This window comes from Gekko japonicus, unplaced genomic scaffold (genome assembly GCF_001447785.1).
Source record: "Gekko japonicus isolate JY-2015 unplaced genomic scaffold, Gekko_japonicus_V1.1 scaffold919, whole genome shotgun sequence".
NCBI lineage: Eukaryota > Metazoa > Chordata > Lepidosauria > Squamata > Gekkonidae > Gekko > Gekko japonicus.
Window position 1 is genome coordinate 591,805 of NW_015162505.1, and position 25,878 is coordinate 617,682.

The 25,878-nt window shown below is 44.2% G+C and overlaps 1 protein-coding gene across 1 annotated transcript in view; it reads left to right on the forward strand.

Annotated features, from left to right (window-relative positions):
• Positions 1-25,878, forward strand: part of ARHGAP31 (Rho GTPase activating protein 31) — a 131,172-nt gene that overhangs the window by 72,002 nt on the left and 33,292 nt on the right. The window contains exons 2-3 of the mRNA XM_015406123.1: positions 19,798-19,900; positions 22,102-22,246. Coding sequence (XP_015261609.1) covers positions 19,798-19,900; positions 22,102-22,246 — 248 coding nt within the window. The remainder of the gene's footprint in view (positions 1-19,797; positions 19,901-22,101; positions 22,247-25,878) is intronic.

Consider the following 25,878-nt stretch of genomic DNA (forward strand, 5'->3'; position numbering starts at 1 on the left):
CCAGGGCCGGCGAGGCAGAGGCCTCCGGCCGCAGGGCCCGTTTTCCCTCCCACCCCCACCCACTCCAGGGCCGACATCCGGCCGCAGGGTCCGTTTCCCCCCACTCAACCCCACTCACTCCAGGGCCGGCGACTGGAGGTGCAAGCCTCCGGCTGCCGGGTCCGTTTCCACCCCCCCACTCCAGGACCGGTCGCCTGCTCCCTTCCCCTCCCCCACCACCCACTCCCAACAGGCACTGAGGGGAATGTAGGGTTGCCAGCTCTAAGGAGGGAAATACCTGGAGGTTTGGGGGGTGGATTCTGTAGAGGGCAGCATTGGGCGGGGGGGGGGCGGAAGGACTCAGCAGGTATAATGTCATAGGGTCTACCCTCCTAAAGCAGTCATTTTCTCTAGGGGAACTGATCTCTGTCATCTGGAGATCAATTGTAGCAGTGGGAGATCTCCAGGTCCCACCTGGAGATTGGCAACCCTAGGGGAAAGTCAGCTGCACAGCAGGGGGTTGAAGAGAATGGTTTGATGGCTGCTGGGCCAAGATTGGCAACAATAGTTCCCCAGGAGCCCCATCGTAAATGCACCAAACAATTCCTCAAGATTTTCCAAAACACTACTCTTTTGGGCTCCTGGGGAACTTTGAAGTAGCACCAAAGCTTTAAGATCTCTCCAGCTGTCACCTGGAGACTGGCAACAGCTTGTCTGGAGTGTGGGCAGCATGGCATTGTATCTGTCTGAGGTCCCCCTCTTCTTCCTCCTCCTCAGATCCCACCCTCAGCAGGCTTCATCCCTAAAATATCCTGGAAGTTTCCAACCTGGAGTTGGCAACCCTATGTCCTGTAGTTCGAACCTGGAGTTGGCAACCATCAGTCAACGTTTATCTGCCTGTCTGTCTTTACAACCCCCCCCCACACACACACACACAGCCTCTGCCTAGGGAGCAGCTGACATCATTCTCCTCTCCCAACTGAAAATTCCAACTGCCTTGGGGGGGGTGAGTTTGAGGTGTGGAGTGGAGTGTAGTCCAATCAGCTTCCATATGTAAATGACCTTGGAAAGCTGGCCGGGACTGCACAAAGCAGCCAATGAACCCAGCCAGTGTCTTCCGAGTGGCAGTTTTTTCGGCCTAACACTAAAGGGGCCAATTTTAGAATTCTGGCACCCAAAACTCTTTTATAATAAGGGAGAGATATGGCAGCTGTTATGTGTAGTGATGAGTAGATGGCCACTATCCCTTACTGGTGCTGTTAACGTGGGTTGGTTCTGCATCTCCCACTCTGCCCTGGGTTGGGTTTTTGTTTTTGTTTTTTTGGCTGTAACTTGGAGAACTTCTAACAGTAATTTTCAGTATTGATGCATGTTTTGGTGTTGGTACTTTTGGTGTGGGTGCATGTATGGTCTCCGTTTTTTCCTCACTCCCTCTCCTTCAGAGGTTACCAAAGTGGATGGATGTTTATGTGCATTGATTAAAGCTACTACACCAAAAGGAGTTGTGCTATGAATATGCAAGCACTTCAAGATCCCTTTTTATGCAGTGCTTGAATCAATGGACATATGCACTCATACGCATCAGTAGCCAGGTAAGGGGAGGGGGAGACACAAAAGCTGACAAGGGCATTATGACACGTTCATGCACTGTGGATTCAACCAAGTCCAGAAATGAAAGGCCAAAAGAATGGTGGATTGCTAATGCAGGAATATTGCTTTGCTGACAGAGCCAGGTGGCAGCCCCCCAACATCTGGGGAGAAATTAAGATGGGGGTACATTCTGTAAATATCTGCCATTCAGTATAGAATTCTGATGGGGAGGGGAAGGAGTACCCTTTAGAGTAACCCTAACAGACCTTTAATAGTTTACAAAGCGATACCTATAAAACGTAGTCCTTGCCATACAAACTGCCCTCATATATTGTTAGGAGAGGCTTTGTTTCAGTGGACTGTGCTGACGCTGCTATAGGGGTGTGACTTCCTGAGCGTATTGCAAAGACTCTGCAAATCCTTTTCTAGATAGGCTTGATTTGCAGCATATAATGTATTCTTTGATCAATGGTCATTAAGTAAGAATTGCAATAATACACATATCATGGAGATGCTTCTGCTACAGTGGATGTTAATACAGTTGATTTCCGTATAATCGCAGTGAACCATTGAGGCCTGAGGTAATGATAGAGGAATCCATTTGTATCCATTTATTCTTGCATCTGCTGTTCACATGTGAAGTGTGGAATATCTTTTTTAAAAATACAAATATAGGATATAGGTGAGAGGATCTAAACCCCATCCCTCCCTTACCTGACATCACTGCATACTGTGATATTTGAAGTATTTTCTCCCAGCATGGCTCTGACACTGGAAATAATCTGGGCTGAAAATTGCTTTGGACAATGGATAGAAGCAGAGCCCAGGATTCACTTCCTTTGCCCACATGTTCGTTTGGCACAAAATAAAATAAAATAGACCCCGCCCCTCATTTTCCACATGAACAGGTAGACAGGAGTACATACATATGGATGTCTCTTCCCCACCTAGTTTGGTCATTGGTGTTAATTATTTGTATGAGAATACTAAAACATTCTAATACAATATCATGTAACATTTGTATCTTAAAACCAACATCTGTACCTGCTATCTCAATGTTCTAACCCCTACTTTGCTCTGGGGATTACATTTTTAGGTTACACTCATTTGCACTATTATGCCAATTATAGAAGCGTCTCCATGTGTTCTGGAATGTATAGTTTGTGGATCCTCTTATCAACAAAGTCAGTTTATCACTTTCCGCTGTTTCCATCAGTTTATATATATATTCCTGCTTTTTTGGTACATCTTGTGCCTTCCAGTATTTGGCATACAGCATTCTTGCCGCTGTAGTAAAGTAGATAATTAAATATCTGCTGCTTTTTTCAAAGTCTGTAGGAAGTATACTCAGAAGCATTACTTCGGGCATAAATGGAATTGTAAATCCCACTATCTTCTGCATTATTGCATAAATGTTACATGATATTGTATTAGACAGAGAATATCTAAGAGGCAATTATTGGAAACACAAGCATTTGATACCCCCGTTTGTGTTATATGTATGTATGTTTGGTTTGTCTGGTATGAAAAAAACAAATAAAATTCTACCCTTTGAGGGCAGATTTTTTTAAAAAAAGAGAATACTAAAATATTCTAATTTCAAAAGGCTCTTGGACATTGCCAACAGATTATTTTTAAAAAATGGGTTGTGATTTTACTATTTACTTGTGAAATTTGGATTTTATCTCTATTTAACTGTTCTTGATCTGTGGATCATCTGATGAAGAGCTAATTTGAGCTTGAAATGTATTGGATATCCCGTTCGCGGGGAGGGCGGGGTAAAAATATCAAAAATAAATAAATAAAAATAAATAAATAAATAAAATTAATAATTTTATAGCAAATATTGTTTTGGACCTGTTTACAAAGATGGATTTCTTTTTAAAAACTCCTCCCTCAGCAGTTGAAGTGAAGGTCATCTGGTGACCTTAATGGAAACTGAATTAGGTTTAACCCTGGCCCAGTGTTCAGAAAAAGCCATGGCTAGGAGCCCTTGTAGAATTAGTTCCTCCAGAATTAGTTCCTCCAGTCCCTACAGATACGAGGGTCCAAGCCACTATAAGGAAGCAGCACATTTCCACCAACAGCATGTCTTCCTAGTTCAAGAAGTACCCCTGAAATATCCAGCAATCTACGGCCTCCCAGATGGTAGCAGGTCTTACTAAAGAAGCCAGTACAGTCTTTCTCTTGAGGGCCTGCTGGCAAGCAGAGGCCGGAGAGCACGCGCTCACATTGCGAGAGACTCTCGCCGCCCCCTCTTGCGGCCGCAGCCATCGCTACCATTGCCATGTGGGCCCCTCTTCCCCACCTCCTTGGGAGAGCACCCGCGCCGCCCTGACCATTGCGGCGTCCCATTGACACACGGCCGCCTCTTGGGCTTCCTACAGTAGCTTCGGTGGGCTCCAGCACCTCTTTCCAACCATCACATATCCCTCTTTTTGCCTCCCACGTTCCAGGAAGCTCTGAGCCCCAGAACCTCTTTGCCAAAAGCAATGAAGCAATTTGCTACTCAGACTTCTTCCCCCGGGCCTCCGGCCTCCCCTTTCCACCAGTCTCCTCCTGAAGCATGAGAGTTGGCAGAGGCGTGAGCCCCGACACCTCTTCACTTTCCAACAGTTGCACATATCCCACGCCTCCACCGCTGCCCAGGAAGCTCGCATTCCCGACCATTCTCTCTCCCGCCGCTCCCCGCCGCTTTCCACCACGTCTCGCTGTCCTACCCGAAGTACTTGATCCCCTGCGCAGCCGCTGCCGTCTGCATGGCAGCGGCGCCCGGTTGCCAACGGCCTACAGGCGAAGGAAGAGGCGGTAGGCACCTGGCGGTTCAGTAGCCTGCCTGAGCGGCTTTTGCAAGCCTCCAGCCCAAGGGGGAGGAGGTGGAGGAAACCAGCAGGCCGAGTCCCAGCAGAGCACACCGCAGGCTGGACATTCGGCTATGGCGCGGCGCCTTCCCTCTCCCAGCGCGGCAGGTGGGGCTCGCCAAGCGTGGGGCGGGACTGAGCTCCGGGAGGAGGAGCGGCTGCCCGGCACTACAATCCTGCACAGTTCTCCCTTTCTAAATCCATTGACTTCAGTGAGCTTGCAACGGGGGAACTCTGGTTAGAATTGCACTGTTAATCTACATCCCCCCCGCCCCCCCCCAATGATTTGCCATGGCTTTACCTAACCTTACCAGACGCTCCCTGTCGCAGGCCAATTCCAGGAGCCCGTGAGTTGGAGCCGCGCCCTGCTTTCAGACCGGAAAGGGCTCTGATTGGCCGGCAATCCTCGCCTCGCCATGAGTCCCGAGGAGGAGCCGCCACCGCCGCTGAGCCGCTCCCGGAGTAGCCGGACGCCCCAGCAGCCTGCGGGATGCCGGAGGTGGCGGCGGCGATGGGCGGGGGGAGGGGGAGCAGAGGGGCGGGGGGCTGCAAAACCAGTGGGGCCCCGGGCCCCGTGGGCCCCACGCGGGCTACGGTCCTGGTGCTGATTGAACTGTTTAATGGGGAAAAAAAGGTTAAACAGGTTGTGTTTCACAGTATTTGTTGCTCTAATTTTTTTACACAGATCTATACATTAGCGGGCTTTTTGTTTCTCTTTTGAGTTCAGTGTTAACAGTAGAGTGGCCAGGAACATGCCTGGAATCTCTGGGAGACTTTTGAGGATTAGGGCAGGGGGGAAAAAGACGTAATTGTCATTATCACTTCCCGCTAAAACCCAGACATGATGTCACTGACTCTCTAGGATTTCACCAATGTCTGTAGATGGGTATCGCCTTGGTGATATCACTTCCAGGTTTAACCAGAAGAGATATTGACATGTTGATGATGTCTCCCCCTCCCCCTGCTGATTTGAACAATGGCAGGGGCTCAAAGGTGGTGGCAGAAGATCACTGGCCATAGCAGGTAAGTTGACAGCCCAGGTGAACAGTGCACTGTCTTTGGTGGCTCAGTGCATCAGTATAGTTCATTTGTCACACATGGGTTGTATAAACTGTTTGGAGTTGTTTTACTGTATGCCAGCCACTCTCTTTCAACTGAGAAGGGAATGGAAGGGGAAATCTCAAATGCTATTTAACTAGTGACACATATACACTACAACAAATCACATGGTCTCCCACATTGTATAATTCAATGTAGCAATGAACATTTGCTAATAGCTGCAGAATTGGAGCCTATAGCATAGAGTTTCAATGAGAGAAATGTAATCATATGGGCAAGGAAATATTTGTTATTTTACTTACATTATTTGTATTCCACCTTTCTCACAGAGACTCAGGGCGGATTATACATTGTAAATCAATACAGTCAACAGGCTGGGACATTCCATAAGCAGTGTAATAGGATTAGGACTGTAGAAACCTGAAACCAAGCAGAAGTCTAAGACAAAGCTGAAACAAAGCATAAGTATTAACATGACATGTTACATAGTAGGAGGATAATAAATATGACAATAGATAGCACATACAACACACAGTGGTGTAGTCCACAATCCCCTTCTCTTTAAAACATCTTACTGAACCGTTCCGTTATAATATAGCCCTATTACAGGGGCTGCAGTGGCTCAGAGGTTGCACACTGGAAGGTCTGTAGTTCAGCTGCTTGAGACCCTAGTACCGCGTGACGGAGTGAGCTCCTGTCTCTGGCCCCAGCTCCTGCCAACCTAGCAGTTTGAAAGCAAGAAATTGCAAGTAGATAAATAGGTACCACTTTGGTGGGAAGGTAACAGCGTTCTGTGTGCCTCGGCATTTAGTCATGCCGGCCACATAACCACAAAGAAGTCTTTGGACAGCACTGGCTCTTCGGCTTGGAAACGGAGATGAGCACCACTCCCTAGACTCGGATTTGACTGGCTTTCGAGCAAGGGAAACCTTTACCTTTACATTATTACCTGTGTACGAATGCCCTCAGGAATAATTCTGTTTTGCATCATTTGCAGAAGGCCAGGAGAGGAGGAGCCTTCCTGACCTCTTCAGGGAGGCTGTGCCATAAGGCAGGGGCCACAACAGAGAATGTACGGGCAATTGTTGATCTTACCCATTTTGCAGGGTGGCACCTGCAGAAGGCACTGCTCAGATGAGTGAAGGGGTTGTGATGGAGCATGGGGGGCGAGGAGGTGACCCTACAGATACGAGGGTCCAAGGCCATGAAGGGCTTTATATGTGATATGAAATGGTCTTCATTGGTCCCTGCCACACGGCAGGAAAAAAACCAGGCAAAGTGCGGCTTTTAAAAGCCGCACCAAAATAGAGACGCCGCGGTGGGATCCCACGGATCCCCTGAGCCGCGGCGCCATTGCTTCCCGGCATGATCAGATGCCGGGGAGGAAGCGACAGTCGGGAGGGGGAGGCTGCCGAACTGCGCATGTCTGAGCATGCGCAGTTCGGCCAGGAGCCGAGGATGCGCCGGCGGAAGGATGTGCCGGCGATCCCACGGTCGGCCTTGATGCGCCCTTTCCCGAAGAACCACCTAGGTAGGTGGTTTATTTTTGATGCGGGGTTTTGGGTGGAAGGACCAGATCGGGAACGGGCACGCCACGCTTCCCAGATGTTGCTGTGGGATCGTGCCCGTTTGCTGTGCCCCCGATCCGTCCCTCTCCCGGTCCAAAACCTCTCGTGTGACCGGGGCCATTGTTAACTTAAAGAGATAGATTCAAAGTTCTACGAACAGAGTTCTCAGAGTGAATCCTAGTCACCTCCCATTTCTTTCTCCAGCCTCCTATATACCCAAAAAATCCAGTGCTCTAGGCTTGGGTGTCCCTAGGAGCAGGATGGGATGTGGCACAGTGGGACTACAGTGGGAAGGGGGAATCGGCAGGATACAAACACATCACTCTCATGTGGACTCTGGAAGATTCTCCCCATTGTATCTCACACTATTTCTGACCTTCAGGAATGATTTTTCACGGGCGTCAGGAATAGGAGAAATGAAGGGAAGGGAGCTAAGATATCTTCCATGAGCTCTTCTTTCAAAATTTCAAACTCTTCTCTAAGTGACTAGACAGTGTAATGAATAATGGGATATTGTACACAGTGTGTGTATCACTGCAATCTGCTTTGGGGGAATATCTGTTAACTCTTCTCATTGGATAAAGTGCCTGTCATTTACTTTATCTGCTGACTTACTGTCTTCCTTCCCTTCCCACTACTGCCTCAGGCAATTGTTTATAAGCGGGCAGAGCAGGCACCAGAAGTCCCAGCAGACATTCCCAAAGAGATGACCGCTAGTCATTATTTTTAGAAACATATTTCGATTTCATTATCTTTAGATTCCTGATTCCTGAGCTTGAATTTGTAAACAGGTTGGATTAGACTTTAAAGTATGTCTGCTGGGTGTGATAATTGTTCTAATCAGTGGGCTGAAGGGCTCAAAATTGTCTCTGTAGATGTTGCAGTATCAACCTCCTGATGTTGTAGCAGGCAGGGCTTTTTTTTCTGGAAAAAGAGGTGCCAGAACTCTCAAGAGGGAAATGGAGACACACATGGGATTCTTTGAAACGATATCATGAGCTTCTAACCATTTTTTGAGAATTTTGTGTCCACAAAGAGGATCTGGAACTTGGTTCCACTGTATTCCCCCAGAAGAAAGCCATGGTAGCAGGGGTTCCAGTAGGACAACGCAGGAAATTGTGAGGGTTACAGCTGCAACAGCCACTGCACAGGCAGCATCACAACAGTGCCAGCATGTCTATTCACTTTTCAAGCGGAATGCAGGGCAGCCAAAGTGGAAAGGGGCATGGGAGAAGGGAGATTCATGATTTTAAGACCTATTTGATGTCGTTTAGTTATCTCACTGTTCAAACACAGGTGTCTGGGACTTCTAGCTCAGCCGTCACTGCTAGAGTCAACATTCACACAGCAGGGCTGGCCCATTTGTTATTTTTGCTTTTAGAACTGCATTTTACATTAATAGTTGTCAAGGCTTGAAGGCCTTTGTCTATACGTGGATTTGTGGGGCAAAAGACTGTTCACAGAGATGCTATGCCCCCAGAGGGTAACTCTGAAGAGGTCTGTCCATGAGATCCTTTGATATATTTCAAAATTAGGTATTCAAAATTAGCTGAATGTCAAACCCTGTCTGGAGTGGAAAAAAGTGTAATTGTTACTTGTTTGTTATTCAACATCCAGACTTTTAAAGTTACGCACCTGTGGTTAAGGATGCTGCATTTCTGGGCGTGCCTCTTTTTAACTTAGGTAAAAGTTGTTCTTCTCCTAGCTAGCAAATCTATTGCCATAAAATGTGTTTACATGTTAGGGCAGGGTAATATTGGCTGTTGTTTGTGGTGCCATAAATGACAGTGTCTCAATGTTGCCTTAGTCCTACTACATAGCTTATTTGATATCTTATGCTGTCTGGTTCCCCCCCCTCCCCCGTTTTGTAATCCATCAGTGAGAACAGCAGGCTAAACATGAAGTAAATAAAATAAAAATCAACATCAACACCCTGTGCAGTTTTGTGCATTTTACCTTTTTGTCTGTGTTTTTAAAATATGCCATTATGTTATTCTGTGCTCCTCTGGTGTACTGCAACAACAGACATTGATTTTTTTTTTCCCCTGAGGGGAGTTGGAAGGAAAAGGTTACTCTAAATACATCAAGATCACATAAAATGGAGGGGAGCACTATGATCTAACCTGCTTTGGACCCCATTGGGAGAGGCTGTGGCTCAGTGGTAGAGCATCTGTGAAGGTCCCAGTTTTAATCTTCAGTTTCTGTGGCTGAAAGGATCAGGTGGGAGGTGATGTGAAAGACCTCTGTCTGAGACCCTGGAGAGCCACTGCCAATCTGTGTAGACAATACTGACCCTTCTAAGCAAGGTGCTTCCCTCTGCAAGGGGAGGAAGAGAGCTGAAGTTACCAACTCTATCACAGCAATACTCTTTATGGAGGATTTGTGTGTGTGTGTGGGGGGGAATCCTCAGTTAAAGATAGCAGAATTGAGAAAGACCATTGTGTGAAGTTAAGAGCTGCTACCAAGTCAGGGATGGAAGAACCAGTTTTGACTCAGTGTGATACATCTATATCACTACTGTGCATGAAATCTTGAATAAAATGGTCCCAAGGACAATTTTCAATGTGATGCTGGTGGGCAGAAGAATTTATTTGTGTAAGACATACAGTACCTCATTTTAGGGTTGCCAGCTCAGGGCTGGGAAATTACTAGAGCTTTGGAGGTGGAGCCTGGGGAGTAGGGTTGCCATCTCCCTGTTTGGGGCAGGGGATCCCCCGATTTCAAAGCCCCCAGTCTGCTGCTAGCCGGCTGGCTGGTGGGGAAGCCCCACCCCCATACAGCAGTGTCCTGTGGGGATGCCTCTGATGTGATGACATAATTGGTAGTGTGATCATGATGCTGCGTCTGTCGTGTGCTGACGCTCTAATATTCGGGGGGGGGGGGAATTCTATGGTTGCCATAGATTTTTTGTCCTGAAGCTAGAGCATCGTCACACAACAGCCCTAGTGTGATGACATCACTACCAGTGATGTCATCGTGCTGCACTTGCTCTCTCTGTGTGAAAAGTCCCGAAGAGGAGCCGGGTGCCCCCTGCCACAGGAATGGTGAGACCTGGCAACCCTACTGGGGCAGGTGATGTCTGGCGGGGGAAGGGACCTCAGTGGGTTATAATGTCATGGAGTCCACTCTCCAAAGCAGACATTTTCCCCAGGGGAACTGATTTCTGTAGTCTGGAGATCAGTTATAATTCTGGGTGATCTCCAGGCCCTTATATCATTTCAGTTGGGATTTCAGCCACGGATGTTGCATTGGTATGCTAACGTTGCTCAAACACCAGGTACCCAAACAAGACATTGGGCCGCTTGCTGTGCCGCACAGGTTAAGTTCTTCTGTCCTGTCAGTGTCATATCAGGGCAGTCAGGGAAGTTTAAATGTCAGGTTGTGCAGAGCTCCCAAGTCTCCTTCTCTAATCTTGCCTTGCTTAAGATAAGAAGGGTAGCTGTGTGAGATTCTTGTTCCTTTCAATATAACCAGATCTGTTGTTAGCCACTGATTTGGGGGGGGGGGGCTGTCCACACAAAAATTACACTGTAATAAATCTCTTAATCTTAAAAGTGCTACAGTATTCCTTTTTGTTCAAGCTGAAGAGAGTGTGAAGTTTACTTTGTGGTACCTAAAGGAGCCCTTTGAATTATAAACAGCGACTGCAAACCTGGTACATAGTTAGCAGTGCTTAATCCTCATTTGATGTCAAAGGGATTTGAGAATGTTTGAAGTCTGAACTGAATTAATGCCAGCCTCTTTCTCCCTCTCTGTCTCTTGCACATGCACACACAGGTATATCGTTCCATTGAATTAAAAGATATAGAGATTAAATGTGAATTACTTTGTCAATTCCTGGTTAAGCATTTAAGAGAGCCTGAGTGGATATCTAAAAGATCCATTTCCATCTCTAGCTGATGCAGCATGTATTGTTTGTGACAAATGCATGTGTTTTGGGGTTTTTTTTAAAGTGCTTTGCTATAATATGGGAACTGTATATTCCAGTATCGCTTCTCGGCCTTTTGGCTAAGATCAAGTGTAGTGTGTGTAACTATATTCCAATATATGGAATAAAATTGCTGTATATCACTATGGTGAATTCTATAAGAAAAAGTGAAAATAACATTGATTCCTTGTATTTCCAACTCTTAATAGAAGGTTGTTATCCCAAGATGATCACTGTATCTAGGCCATAAAGGCTAATTCTTTGTGTTCTTATACCATTGTATGTGTTTAGATTTGGAATTTGAATTGAGCTAGCTACAAGAAGGAGGTCCATGGGCTTGCTGATGCAGGACAGTGTATCAATGAGAGATAGTCGTACTAAACTTGAAAAAGGTCTACTTTATAATGGATAAACTAAATTTCTACTCTAAACCACATAGACACAATATATATATAAAAAAATTAAATTCCTAAACGCGCACAATGAATAATGCCCTTTCAGTTCACTTTTGCTGCACTTCGTGATTCTTTGCAAGTGGGTTTTGCCATTTCACACAGTAAAACCCAGTTGCAAAGTACATTGAAAGTGGATTGAAAGTGCATTATTCATTGTGTATGAAATGAATCACAGATGGTGGCCAAGAGGACTAGAAACGTATTTTTTAAACTGAAGATAGACACTTTCACAAGGGGGAGAAATATCAAGGACCTCATTTACAATGTCATCCTAAGCAGAGTTGACTTCAGTGGATTTAGAAGGATGTTACTCTGTTTAGGATTCTAAGGTAAGTGGCTTAGCATTTAATATGTTGTTGAGCCTCACTATTGGAAGTAACATTTTCCAGGCTATCTTGTAATAACAGTAAAGATTTTAAAAAATGCATTTCAATTACACCAATCTTATGCTTAACATGTTGCTTATTTCCAGTATATCAACATTGAGCTGCGCATTCAATGCAAAATAAAAACCCTTCAAACGGTGCCAGTTATCCACAAGCTGGCAATTTAAAATAGGTTGTGTTGGTGTGTAGTATGTTTCTGACTGAGGGGAGAATACGAAAGAAATCCTGATTAGCATGATTCAGGAGGGTACTCTGCAAGGGGAAACTTACAACCCAAGGTCTTCATAGCAGTTGTGGCATATCCATCCCAAAGGAGGAGACACAGCCAGTGTGGTGCAGTGGTTAGAGTGTCAGACTAGGACTAGGGAGAACCATATTCAAATTTGCATTCAGCTATCAAGCCTACTGAAACCAGTCACATTCTTGCGACTTAATATACCCTGCATGGCTATTGTGGTGATGAAAGGAGAGGGACGGAATAAGTACATTCACTTGCCTGAACTCCTTGGAGGAAGGTCAGAATGAAAACGTAATCAAATAAAGACTTCTGGTATGTGATAGCTTCAGAAGAAGATTGATGAGAGCAGAAAGGGGAGATGAGAACAGTGCACAATAAAGATGCATATTTCACACAATGCTTGCTTTAAGAATGGTTCTGAACCACTTGATCTCCCTTTGGTTTCATGTTTGTCCAAAAAGGAAAAAAAACAACAAGCTGTATTCTTGGTGTGTTTTCATTACAGCTCAGTTTCCCTGACGCCTGGGGTCCACACTCTCTCTTTCTTCTTGCATCTGGTTTCTATTGTAGTTGTAAACCGAGGACATTCTGGCTGCCTGGCAGAATGTGCAGGGAACTGTGTGACACTAGCTGCCTCTTCCAACTTTCAAGCCTCCAGTATGGTTTCAATTATGGACACAACAAGGTTGAGACACCCAGCTCCATCCCTCCTTTCCCCCTCACACAACAAATACTTTCTTTTCTTCCCCTTTCTTCTCTCCCCCCACATTCCCACACAAACTTGAAGAAATGAAAAGTTTTGATTCAAAATTGAAGGGTTTTGAGCTGAGGGTTTCTGTACATTTAGTTACAGAAGAAGGACCTTTGCGAAATTTCAACATGGCTCTGAGGCTCAGTTTCTTCCATGAAAAATTATAACCAGTAATTTGGTTGTGGTTTGTTTCTGCATAGGACTGCTGCAGGCAAATCAGTAAAGCAGAAGGAAATTATCTCAGTACCTATCATCTAGTTACTTACTAATGTTTTAACCCCATCTCTTGCTAGTGTTACCAAACGAGAGAGCAAACTACTGGATTTCAGTTGTGCCAGAGGAGAACAGTTCTGTGCTTTAAATTCATACAACCACTGCTTTGAGAAGCTTCACTCTGCAGGAAACTGATGCATAGCCCTTTTATCTCTAGGGATGTGAGGTCAGACTGTAATTTTTGGTCACAAGTGAAACGAGTCCCTGGTGAACTCTTTTTTTTTTTTACGTCACAAAACCACGGTGGGGTCTGACAAAATAGGCTGTTTTCTGTTTAGTAAAGTTCAAGGACTAGGACAGCAGGAAATAGTGTGCGTAAAGTTTGAGGAAGCTGTTGACTACAGTGAGATGGGAAATGTGTGACTGGAATGTCAAACAGGTATTACAAGTCAAAACAGAGGTAAATAGGGGGAGGGGAGAATGTTGGATGAGGGATAGTGCAAATAATTCATAAGAATATTTGCCTCAAGAAACAGAATGGCAGAGGTGTCCCCAATAAGGCTGGAGGGGACAGCCACATCGAAAGTGTAGCTTTACCAGAGGGGCATGGAGAACAGGATGTTGGCGATCCTGGAACAAAGCAAATATAGCCAACCCAAAACTACTAAAGATTGTAGAACTTTGCTGAGATTCAGAAATAGCCTCAGTGCATGCGTACTGAGGCCTAACAAGATCTGAGGAACCATGCACATCACCTTGAATTTTTTTGAAGGAAGGGAAGCTGTGGGCTATGCTGTGAAGGGCCACCCAAGATGGACATGCCACAGCAGAGAACTCAGACCAAGAGTGATCCCCTGGAGAAGGAAATGGCAACCCACTCCAGTACTTTTGCCAAGAAAACCCCATGGAAAGTACCAAAAGGCTAAAAGATATGACGCTGGAAGATGAGCCCCTCAGGTCGGAAGGTGTCCAATATGCTACTGAGGAAGAGCAGAGGGCAAGTACAAGTAACCCCAGAAAGAGTGAAGCAGCTGGGCCAAAGCCAAAAGGAAGCTCAGTTGTGGATGTGCCTAATGGTGAAAGGAAAGTCCGATGCTGCAAAGAACAATACTACATAGGAACCTGGAATGTCAGATCTATGAATCAAGGTAAGCTTGACGTGGTCAAAAATGAGATGGCAAGACTGAACATCGATATCTTAGGAATCAGTGAACTTAAGTGGACAGGAATGGGCGAATTTAACTCAGAAGACCATTATATCTACTACTGTGGCCAGGAATCTCGTAGAAAAAATGGTGTGGCCTTTATAGTCAACAAGAGAGTGCAAGGGTCAGTACTGGGATACAGTCTCAAAAATGACAGAATGATTTCGGTCCGATTCCAAGGCAAACCATTCAACATCACAGTAATCCAAGTCTATGCCCCAACCACTGATGCAGAAGAGGCTGAAGTGGACCGGTTCTATGAAGACCTACAACACCTCCTAGAACTAACACCAAAAAATGATGTCCTCATCATCATAGGGGACTGGAATGCTAAAGTAGGAAGTCAAAAGGTAACCGGAATAACAGACAAGTTTGGCCTTGGAAAGCAAAATGAAGCAGGGCAAAGGTTAACAGAGTTTTGTCAAGAGAACACACTGGTCATAGCGAACACCCTTTTCCAACAACCTAAGAGGCGACTCTACACATGGACATCACCAGATGGGCAACACCGAAATCAGATTGACTATATAATTTGCAGTCAAAGATGGAGAAGCTCTATCCAGTCAGTAAAAACAAGACCTGGAGCTGACTGTGGTTCAGATCATGAGCTACTCATTGCAAAATTCAGACTTAAACTGAAGAAAATTGGGAAAACCACGAGGCCATTCAGGTTTGACCTAGATCGCATCCCTGATGAATATACAGTAGAGGTGAAGAATAGATTCAAGGGTCTGGATTTGATAGATAGAGTGCCTGAAGAACTATGGACAGAGGTTCGTGACATCGTACAGGAGGCAGCAATCACCACCATACCAAAGAAAAAGAAATGCAAGAAAGCAAAATGGCTTTCTGATGAGGCTTTACAAATAGCAGAGGAAAGAAGGAAAGCGAAAGGCAAAGGCGAAAAGGAAAGATTTACCCAACTGAACGCAGATTTCCAGAGAACAGCAAGGAGAGATAAGGAGGCCTTCCTGAATGAACAGTGCAAAGTAATAGAAGAAAACAATAGAATGGGAAGGACTAGAGATCTCTTCAAGAAAATTGGAGAAATCAAGGGAGCGTTCCATGCAAAGCTGGCCATGATAAAGGACAAAAACGGTAGGGACCTAACAGAAGCAGAAGAGATTAGGAAAAGATGGCAAGAATACACAGAAGAACTATACAAGAAAGACCTCAATGTCCTTGACAAACACGACGGTATAATCACTGACCTTGAGCCAGACATCCTGGAATGTGAAGTTAAATGGGCCTTAGAAAGCATTGCTAACAACAAAGCTAGTGGAGGTGATGGTATTCCAGCTGAGCTATTCAAAGTCTTAGAAGATGATGCTGTTAAAGTTCTGCACTCCATTTGCCAGCAAATTTGGAAAACGCAACAGTGGCCACAGGATTGGAAAAGATCAGTATACATTCCAATCCCAAAGAAGGGCAATGCCAAGGAATGTTCAAACTATCGCACAATTGCACTCATATCACACGCTAGCAAGGTCATGCTCAAGATCCTACAAGCTAGGCTTCAACAGTACGTGGATAGAGAACTACCAGAAGTACAAGCTGGGTTTCGAAGAGGTAGAGGAACGAGAGATCATATTGCCAACATTCGCTGGATTATGGAGAAAGCAAGAGAGTACCAGAAAAATATCTACTTCTGCTTCATTGACTATGCTAAAGCCTTTGACTGTGTGGATCACAACAAACTATGGCAGGTCCTTAAAGAGATGGGAGTACCAGACCACCTCACATGTCTCTTGAGAAACCTGTATAAGGGCCAAGAAGCGACAGTTAGAACCGGATACGGAACAACTGATTGGTTCAGCATAGGAAAAGGAGTACGACAAGGATGTATACTGTCACCTTGCTTATTTAATATATATGCAGAGTACATCATGCGAAATGCTGGCCTGGATGAATCACAAGCGGGAATTAAGATTGCTGGGGAAAAGATCAACAACCTCAGATATGCAGATGATACCACTCTAATGGCTGAAAGTGAAGAGGACCTAAAGAGCCTCTTGCTCAGGGTAAAAGAGGAGAGCACAAAAGTGGGCTTGAAGCTCAACATCAAAAAAACTAAGATCATGGCATCCGGCCCCATCACTTCTTGGCAAATAGAAGGGGAAGTCGTGGAAGTAGTGACAGATTTCACATTCCTGGGATCCCAGATCACCGCAGACTGTGACAGCAGCCATGAAATTAAAAGACGCCTGCTCCTTGGGAGGAAAGCAATGGCAAACCTAAACAGCATGATAAAAAGTAGAGACATCACCCTGCCAACAAAAGTCCGCATGGTCAAAGCAATGGTATTCCCAGTAGTCATGTATGGCTGCGAGAGTTGGACTATAAGGAAGGCCAAGCGCCGAAGAATAGATTCTTTTGAACTATGGTGCTGGAGAAGACTCTTGAGAGTCCCTTGGACTGCAAGAAGATCAAATCAGTCAATGCTCAAAGAAATCAACCCTGACTGTTCCCTGGAAGGCCAGATAATGAAACTGAAGCTCAAATACTTTGGCCACCAAATGAGAAGGGAGCACTCACTGGAGAAGACCCTGATGCTGGGAAAGATTGAAGGTCAAAGAAGACGGGGACGGCAAAGGATGAGATGGTTAGACAGTGTCATCGATGCAACGAACATGAAATTGAGCCAACTTCAGAGGACAGCGGAAGACAGGAGGGCCTGGCGGGAGCTGGTCCATGCGGTCACAAACAGTCGGACTCGACTGTGCGACTGAACAACAACAGGGCGGTTTACAGAACATACCTATAAATGTATACATTAAAACTCCAAAATATAGTAAGAACAAAATTAAGTTAAAATCACAGTATAAAACCACACTACTCAGAATACAGATGTAATAAAAGATGGCGGCGTTCTCTCAGCATCTGGATGGTTGCCTACCCCTTAGTCCAGGCTCCTGCCAGGCTGTTGGTTGTCAGATTGGTGATGATGTTGGTGTTTGGGCCAGGGCCATGATGTTAAAGGCGGCACCCTAACTGAAAGCCTGCTTGGAAGAGCTCTGTTTTACAGGCCCTGCAGAACTGTAAAAGTAAAAAAAAAAAATTCACCTTACAGGTGGATGTCCCTAGGTTGCACTAAGCCTCACTGCCCGCCTCCAGGTGGGACCTGGGGATCCCCCAGAAGTACAGATCATTTCCACGCTGCAGAGATCAGTTCCCTACTAGAAAATGGATGCTTTGGAGAATGGACACTATGATATCGTACCCTTGAGGTCCTTGTCCTTGTCCTCTCAAGGCTGCATCCCCAAATCTTGGATCTGAAAACCCTTCCCCCATCCCCACTGGAGGGGACCTGGCTGGCAACCCTACTCAGTGTGCATGTAAAGAAGGCCTCTGATATTTTTACCAGGTTGACAATGTTATCAAACCTAAACTGTTCCAGAGATCTCAGGCACATGGATACTGAGACCGCTGGAGCTTCTGGTGAGTGTTACTCCCCCTTTTTATATAGGCCATCTAACCCAACTTGTCCTTCTCTCTCCTGTGGTGGGTGAAAGCAGGTCTTTTCTTTTTGTTTATTGGAAGTTCTTTTATCGTGTCTGATGGTGTTCTTGACATATGTTACTTTTGACAAAGAATGCATTCAGTTGAATATTACAGTGAACACTTCTCAGTACTGTAAGGAGATAAAAGTAGATACGAATTACATCCTTTTACAGTGGCTTTACAGATCATTTGAGAACAAGAGTAAGATCATGGCCAGGTGGGCCAGAAACATGTTATAAAAGCAGTTCACCTACAGTTGACATCCGCTTATGTAATGCTTACAAGTTCTGGATATAATGCTGCTTCCTGCATTGTTGGACCCTGTTTAACTCTGAATAGTCAATACGCTACAGAACCTGTAGCAATTTTCACTTTTACCTTTCAGAAATAATGTGTTTCATTTCAAGCACATTAAGATTGCAGGGACTACCTGCAAAATAAACACTAACATCTTTGTTAACATAAGCTTTTATCTGCATGGTTATACTCTTAGCTGACAATGAGTAGGACAGGTGTAATTACTGATGTGATTGTCATGCTTAAAAGAAAGTTCTTTATAGTCCTTCAGTGAAGCATAAACGATAGTGTATCCATGTGCTAGGTACAAGTTTATCCTTTCAAGGCAACATATGAACACATTTATTTACTTTACAAAACATTTATCCCGCCTTTCTGGCCAGTCAGAGCCACCAAGAATACATTCAGAAGACAACGTAGAGGCATGTTTCCGTCAAATACCATCAGTATTGTAGAAGCCCCAGATTTAAAAGGTTAATTGGCACGAATTTGAACTGATTGTTGTCAATTTCAATTATTTGCAGTATTTCTTTTGCTAGGAAAAATGCTTATAGTGGTTTCTAGGGATGAGTGAATGTTCCTACTGTATTTAAAATGTTTATATTTTGTCACTGGTTTGGTCCTCGTCTCCCCCCCCCCTTTCAGGTTTGTATATTAATTGGTAGTATGTATGTATGTTGTATAGCTTTTATATATAACATATGCAATATTTAAATATGCAGATTATGTCATATGTATGTATAACGCTGATTTAGTGATACATAGGAAATAGAGAATGGCATGAAAATAAAGAATCAGGGGTTCAGTCCACACAAGGAGGGAGCAAAATCGAAATGGTACTTTTCAGAGCAAAACAGCACAGATGAGAAATTCAGAATAATCCCTAACAGTTTTATCTGAAAGGCTAAATATCTCCTTTGACTACAAGAATTGCTTTGTGGAGTCAGGCTGGGTTTCATCTATTGGAGCATTCTGTTTCCAGGAAAGGCCAGCTGTATTCCTCTGGAATATTAGTAAGTGGAGCATGATGATTATAGCCTGATGTACAACCAGCTTGGTGTAGTGGTCAGACCAATATCTGGGAAACCCAGGTTCCACTCCCCACTCTGCCCTCGAAGCTTGCAGGGCAACTTGGGGTCTGTCACACACTCTTAGACTATTATTTTACAGGATTGTTGTGGGGATAAAATGGAGATGGGGATATCGATGAAGTAAATAAAATATGCATAAACAAATCTTTCTCTGTGTTTGTTGCTAAATTTGGTAATCAGAAGTATAAAGCCTCTGAATATACAGTAGAAGAGATATTGTACAGGGACACAACACATGTGGAATACCAAAGGTCCTAGCTTCAGTCTCCTGTTAAAATAGCTCAGGTAGTAGGTGTTGGCAAAGACCTTTCTTTGCCTAAAACACTGAAGGACATGCTTCCATTCAAATTAGATCATCCCAATCTGGGTGGATGAATGGTCTAGCTCAGTATAAAGCAGCTTTATGTATTCATATAAATTTACATTTCCTTTTCATTTTGCCTGGGCAGGAGGGTACCGATGTTCTATGTTGATTGTCCCACTGATGAGGATTTCACTCTGCAAGTTAAATTAATTTGATCAGCGCATGAAACTTTACTTTTTATTTTTTGGTTGTCAACTGTAGGTCCATTATGACTTGCTGCCTAAAAGGTGACCCAGTTTAAAGTCATCTGGAAAAGATCTCTCCCCTCTGTGCCAGTTCTTCTTATTTCTGTCTCTCTCTCCTTGTCATAGTTCCCCCAGTTCTGAAGAGCTGCGCAGAGTTCATAGAGACTCACGGCATTGTGGACGGAATCTACAGGCTTTCTGGAGTGACCTCCAACATTCAGAAGCTGAGGTGAGGGAGATAAGAGCCCACATACAAGAGACAGCTAGCATTGATTGCGGGAGAACAGTCTTGAATGCATGGGTTGAACCTGGTTTGTTGTTGTAAAGCAGTGGCCATGGGGCAATGAATAGAAAATCTGAGGACATACTTGAGAGAAACCTTGAAGCTCATTGTTTGTGGGTTTTATCAAACAAACTGATTGTAGTTTTTAATTTTTTTAATGCAGGCTACTTAACCTACATTATAGTTTCCATATAAACCTTAAGAATCCCCCTGTGTGCTCTCGAGACTCTGGATCATGGTCAAACATGGATTATAAGAAAGCACACATTCTTCACTTCCAGTCCCACGTTCATCAAACAGTTCACTATTTCTGAAGATCTAGTTCAAGGTTTTCCCATGGTTTGTATGTTCTATGTGCAGCAGGCTACAGCAGCAAGCTTCAGGCTCATGCTACCTTCTCTACAAAGAATGCTTATTATAAACTGGTGGTTCCCCTCCCAACCTTTTAGAGTCTGTGGGCACCTTTGTAATTCTGACACGGCATGGTGGTGAAGTCACAAAATGACTGCCAAAAAATGGCTGCCACAGGATGTGGAGCCAGCCACAAAATGACTGACCCAACTTATCTTCAAGAACGCAGTGAATATCCTTACAATGTGGTGGCAGATGCAGCCAATGTAAAATTGTTAAAATCTGCACAGCCAATCAAATCTCCAGTAGCCAATCAGAAGCCAGTTTGGTGTAGTGGTTAAGTGTGAGCACCGGGATTGATTCCTCACTCCTCCACTTGTACCTGGCTGGATGACCTTGGGCAAGCTGTAGTTCTGATAAGAGCTGTTCTTGAAAAAGAGCAGTTTCTGTCACAGCTCTCTCAGCCCTATCTACCTCGCAGGGTTCTGTTGTGGGGAGGGGAAGGGAAAGGGAAAGGAGTTTGTAAGCTGCTTTGAGACACCTTTGGGTAGTGAAGGGCGGGGTATAAATCCAATCTCCTCCTCCTCCAAATGCTTCACCTGGCCCTGCCCACTTGTGAAAAACACTTGATGGGCATCAGGAAAGGGGTTCGCTTGGGGACCCCAGGTATAAACTAAGACATACAAACATTGATACACAACTTGGGTCCCATAAGTTTCATTTGTCAGCTTAAATAAAGGACTGGATGGATCATTAGACTCTGAAAATGGCAACTCAGTGGTATTTTGCATCTTGAAATATATCTCTGCTCTGTAACTCAGGAGGCAAGGCATATTGGCATTGCCATCAAAGGAAAGCCAGTTTCTCTCACATGGATCTGAAGTAGAGCAGCCATGCAGGGGCAGGGAGAGAGGGGGTATTTAGTTAAAAGAACTATTGAAGAAATGCTGAGAATTCCACTATCTTTCAATACCAAGAATTTCCTTTTAAACGTCATTGCAGATATAATTTTGGAGTCTGTACTGGATTTATTTTGGTAGGCCCTGCAGATTACAATCCAGTCCAAATAAACAAGAATAGCCAAAGAAAGTATTTGAGTTAATTTTCTGGTATGAATTGAGATCGAATAGGAAACATAAACAGGTGATAGAGACATGGTCTCCTGTATTCATTTATATTATGAACCAATATGCTCATACCCTTGGATTGGTCATTTTCGTCATGAATGGAGTTTGTTCTGTGTTTTCAATATTATCTTCTTAACAATTAGAAATATGTAAGATGAGTTTAATGATATTGTTTTCTAGCTGTGTTAAATGAAATTTAATCTAAAAATGGGAAGTGGGAGGATGGATCTTGTGGGTGGGACCTCCTTGCCTGTAAATTCTTTCAAACATTCTATGCAGGTGGATGAGAAGGTACACACTCCTGTGAAATGCTAGATGTGGAATAAAGGCATCATGGCTGACTATAAACCTGCCTGAGGAATATTACAAAACTATCTCAACTGTGGCTTACAATGTGTAATCCTCATGCAAATGGAATTTAAAATATGTAAATTATGTGATATAAGAATATGCATAATCATTGAAGCCCTCGAGGTATAGGTTTCCATGGTGATCCTTGGTGCTGAACAGGTTCCCCATCACTGAGAAAGCACATTCTACCTAGATGCTACCCAATCAGTGAACATTCTTTCTCTTTCTCTCTGTTTTTTACTGAGACAGGAATCAGACACAAATTGTTTCCAGCTCCTCTTCATTAACATCATTATGCCTCCATCTCTGTTATTTCAGGCAAGAGTTTGCCTCCGACCAGTGCCCTGACCTGACAAGGGAAGTTTACCTTCAGGACATTCACTGTGTGGGGTCACTCTGCAAATTATACTTCCGGGAGCTACCCAATCCCCTCCTCACTTATGAACTTTACAAGAAATTCACGGTGAGATCTCTGTCTTGTTCCTGGCTGGGCATACACATGTAATTGTTTTGTTGGGAGGGGGAAAAAAAGAATCACAAAGGATAAAACTACTGCAGTTTTGGTCTCCTTCCATTACTCCATTTTTCTGTATGTGTGTGGTGGGTGGGCAGGGGGAAGAACCATTCATCATTTCCCCCCCCCCCCCATTTCATTATTTTGTCTGCACTCCCCATTCTTTCTGCATTTCAGTCTTTATTTGTTTCCGGGCCTTAATCTGAACCAGGTTTTAGCTCTGGAACCGGTTTTCAATTATTGGCCTTGAGATATGTGAAATAATAATAAAACAGACCATTTTTGAGAAAGTACAGAACATTGATTACTACAATGTGATCTATGTGGGGCTGCCCTTGACAAGGGCTTGGAAACTTCAATTGGTTCTAGGATTGCCAGCCCCCAGGTGGGAGTGGAGGATCCCCCAATTTGGTGGGCTCCTGCTTGCCACTGGCCTGTGGGGAAAGCCCCACCCCAACAGCCACCACCTGTTGTGACATCTCCAGAGTGATGATGTCACACAGAAGTAACATCATCATGCTGGGGACCTGCATGGTGATGCTCAGGTACTTTGGGCAAAACTCTATGGTAACCATAGAGTTTTGCAAAAAAAACCAAAGTGTCACCGCATGGCATCCCTGGCATGATGATGTCATTTTCGTGCGATGTCCTCATACCAGGGACATTGTGTGCTGTGACATTACCCTGCCCCACCTTCCTGGAGAGCTCCCTCCCACCCCCCTGCTGGCGAGAGAAGAGGCCCTGGCAACCCTAATTGGTGCAGAATTCTCTAGCCAGGATGTTGACTGGAGTGGGTCATAGGGACTATATGATTCCAGTCTTGGCCCATCTACACTGGCTCCCAATTTGTTTCTGGGCACAATTTGAGGTGGTGGAGTTGATTTTTAAAGTCTTGCATGGTCCGGGACCAAAATACCTGAAGCACTGCCTACTCCCTGATGCCTGACCAGTATGGGCATCTTCGGAGGCCCTGGTTTGGGTGACCCCATTTTCTGATATCATGTGATGGTACCCTGGGAGAGGCTGTCTTATTAGTGGCACCAAAGCTCCAGAACTCTTTCCCCAGGGATTTTTGTCTGTCCCCTGCTGTTGCTGTCTTCCACCACCTGATAAAGACTTTTGTTGTTGTTGTTTCATTTGCCATTCCCACAGTGATCCTTCCTTTCTGCCCAGTGTTTTAATTGTTGCTTTTATGTTTTGCATGTATTTAGTACTGGTTTTAATTGTTTTAATTATGTATTTGGGACTAGTTTTAATGGTTTTTAAGATGTTGTTTTATTGTGTATGTTTTGGTTTGTTAGCTGCCTTGGTGGCTGTTATAAGAGCAGAAAGGTTAGGTATAAATTTTGTAAGACAAAAAAATAATCCCCTCCCTCTTGTTATGGAAGAGCTTCAATCAGTTCACTTACTTACGGTTAGGAGGAAGGGCTTCCTAGGCAGGGGACTTCATGGTAGAGCAAAGGGCTATGCAACCCTTATTGTGGCAAATGAAGCACTTCTTATTCCAATCTTTTAGTTCATGCTTTCCCTGTGACTGTAAGCCAGTGGTCAAGCACACAATTTGCAAGCACATGTTTCTGCTTCAGTCCCTGGTTCTCTGTTTTCAAGATCTCTGTGACGGAATTAAAGGTTAGTGGACAGCAGCAGGTAAATAAAGAAGCTGCTGAGTCACATGACTGAGAAGGGAGGGGGGCCTTTTGGCTCAGAATTCTCAGTGAGTGACAGATAGCTGTGGACAACTGACAGTTGGAAGCTGACAGTTGGGAAAAGGAGTTGGAAGAGAAGTTAGCCGAGAGCGGTCAGCTAACTGGATAGTCTGAGGTGGAACAAAACCTCTATGGCTCTGTAGAAACAGTCTTATATCAGTTTGAGTAGAAAACTGTGGCTGAATAAAACTCTGCACTGGTACCCTCTAAAGGAAAGAGGAGAGTGAACAGAGAGTAAACAGTATAAGACCTTAGTGGTCACAAACACCAGATACATTGCTCCAAAGGAACTTGTAGAGGTGGCTATAGAAAGGGCTAAGGGTCTAGAGGAGTCTGGAAAGCTGGAAAGGTGCCCAGTTAGACTCAAAGGGTCCAAAGGTTAGCCACAAAACAGTTACTGGAGAGTGAGATCATAAGTGTGTTTAGTGAACTGAAGAACATCTGTGTAAAACTGAGAGTGATAAGCCTACAGTCTATGTGAAGGCAAAGTAAAAAAGTATATTCTACAAGGAAACAAAATATCCTATGTAAATATATCCCATCCCCCTGTTGGGCTTTCTGAGAAATAAAGAAGCTTACTGTTTGACTTTTACAAATACTGGTGCCTGATTTACTGGTGAAAGAATTATGCTGGGCAGTTGTCCTCCATACATCCATAAGTTATATACCAAAACCCCAAAGAGACTAACGTTTATAATGACCTGGTCAGATACAGTATAGTGAGAACTGATTGGTCACATCATAAGTAAAAATATTTTAAATCCAGTACAACTATAAACCTATACAGGCAGTGACACCACGACTCGGTCGCCCCAACAGCCTGGGAGAGGGCGTTGGATGTTATAATCTCCAATATGGAATTGGAAAATATCATAATAATGAAAACTTCAAAAGCCCTTGCCAATCCAAGTAGACAGTACTGAGAGGCACTAAGGGTTTGACTTCAGGTGATGAACCATCTTTCATATAATTCCCATGACCACACTATTTGACACAGGTGTCCTGTTCATGCATATGCAGTTTATGAGGCTGCCATGTGGTAAAGTCACCACTAGCCCTCCCATGAGTATCATGGTTGCTCTTGATGTATCCTGGAAATGTGCCAAGCCATGGGCTTTATTTATTTAGGCATTTATAACTATTGCAGGCCGTTACTGCAGAGCTCTGGTCTGTGGTTTTAACATCCAACTGATTATGAGGAGAAACATCGTGGAACATCTGGGCAGTGGAAATTTACTCTGACAATATACCATCTAGGTTAATTTTAACTGCCACCAGCACTTTGTATTTATATTGTTTTTAATTGTGTCGTTAAATATTGTGTAATTTTAATGTATTTATGCTTTTATGGAAGCTGCCCTGAGCCTGCTTTGTGGGGAGGGCGGGGTATAAATTTGATAATAAATAAATAAAAATAAAAAGTCAAAGCCATGCATAATGTGTACTCAGTGCCTTCCCCCTTCCCCAACGTCTTGCATTAAAAGTTGTTCAGAGATTTCTGCTTGGACTATTTCCACCCACGCTCAATTTCTTCATTCATGGTATGATCATTTTGAACCTGATTTTCCACGGCTCTACACCTTGACTCATTAACTTCCACCAAAACAGGGAAGGGAACAGAGCCGCTACATCAGAATTATGCTGCTTTCACCCACTTTGCACCAGATTCAGTCACAGCAGAGTCTCCTGCTGATAAAATTATAATAAGAATCTGTTGGCTTTGGAGGAGGAATAGAAATGACATGCGCCCTGATTGGAACACTGTTAGGAATGGAAAGAGAGTCTATTCTTACCATTGCAGAGGCACTGACGAAGACTATGGTCATCAGATGCCACGCTCATTGTAAGAAAACTTTGAAAATGCACTGATTATTG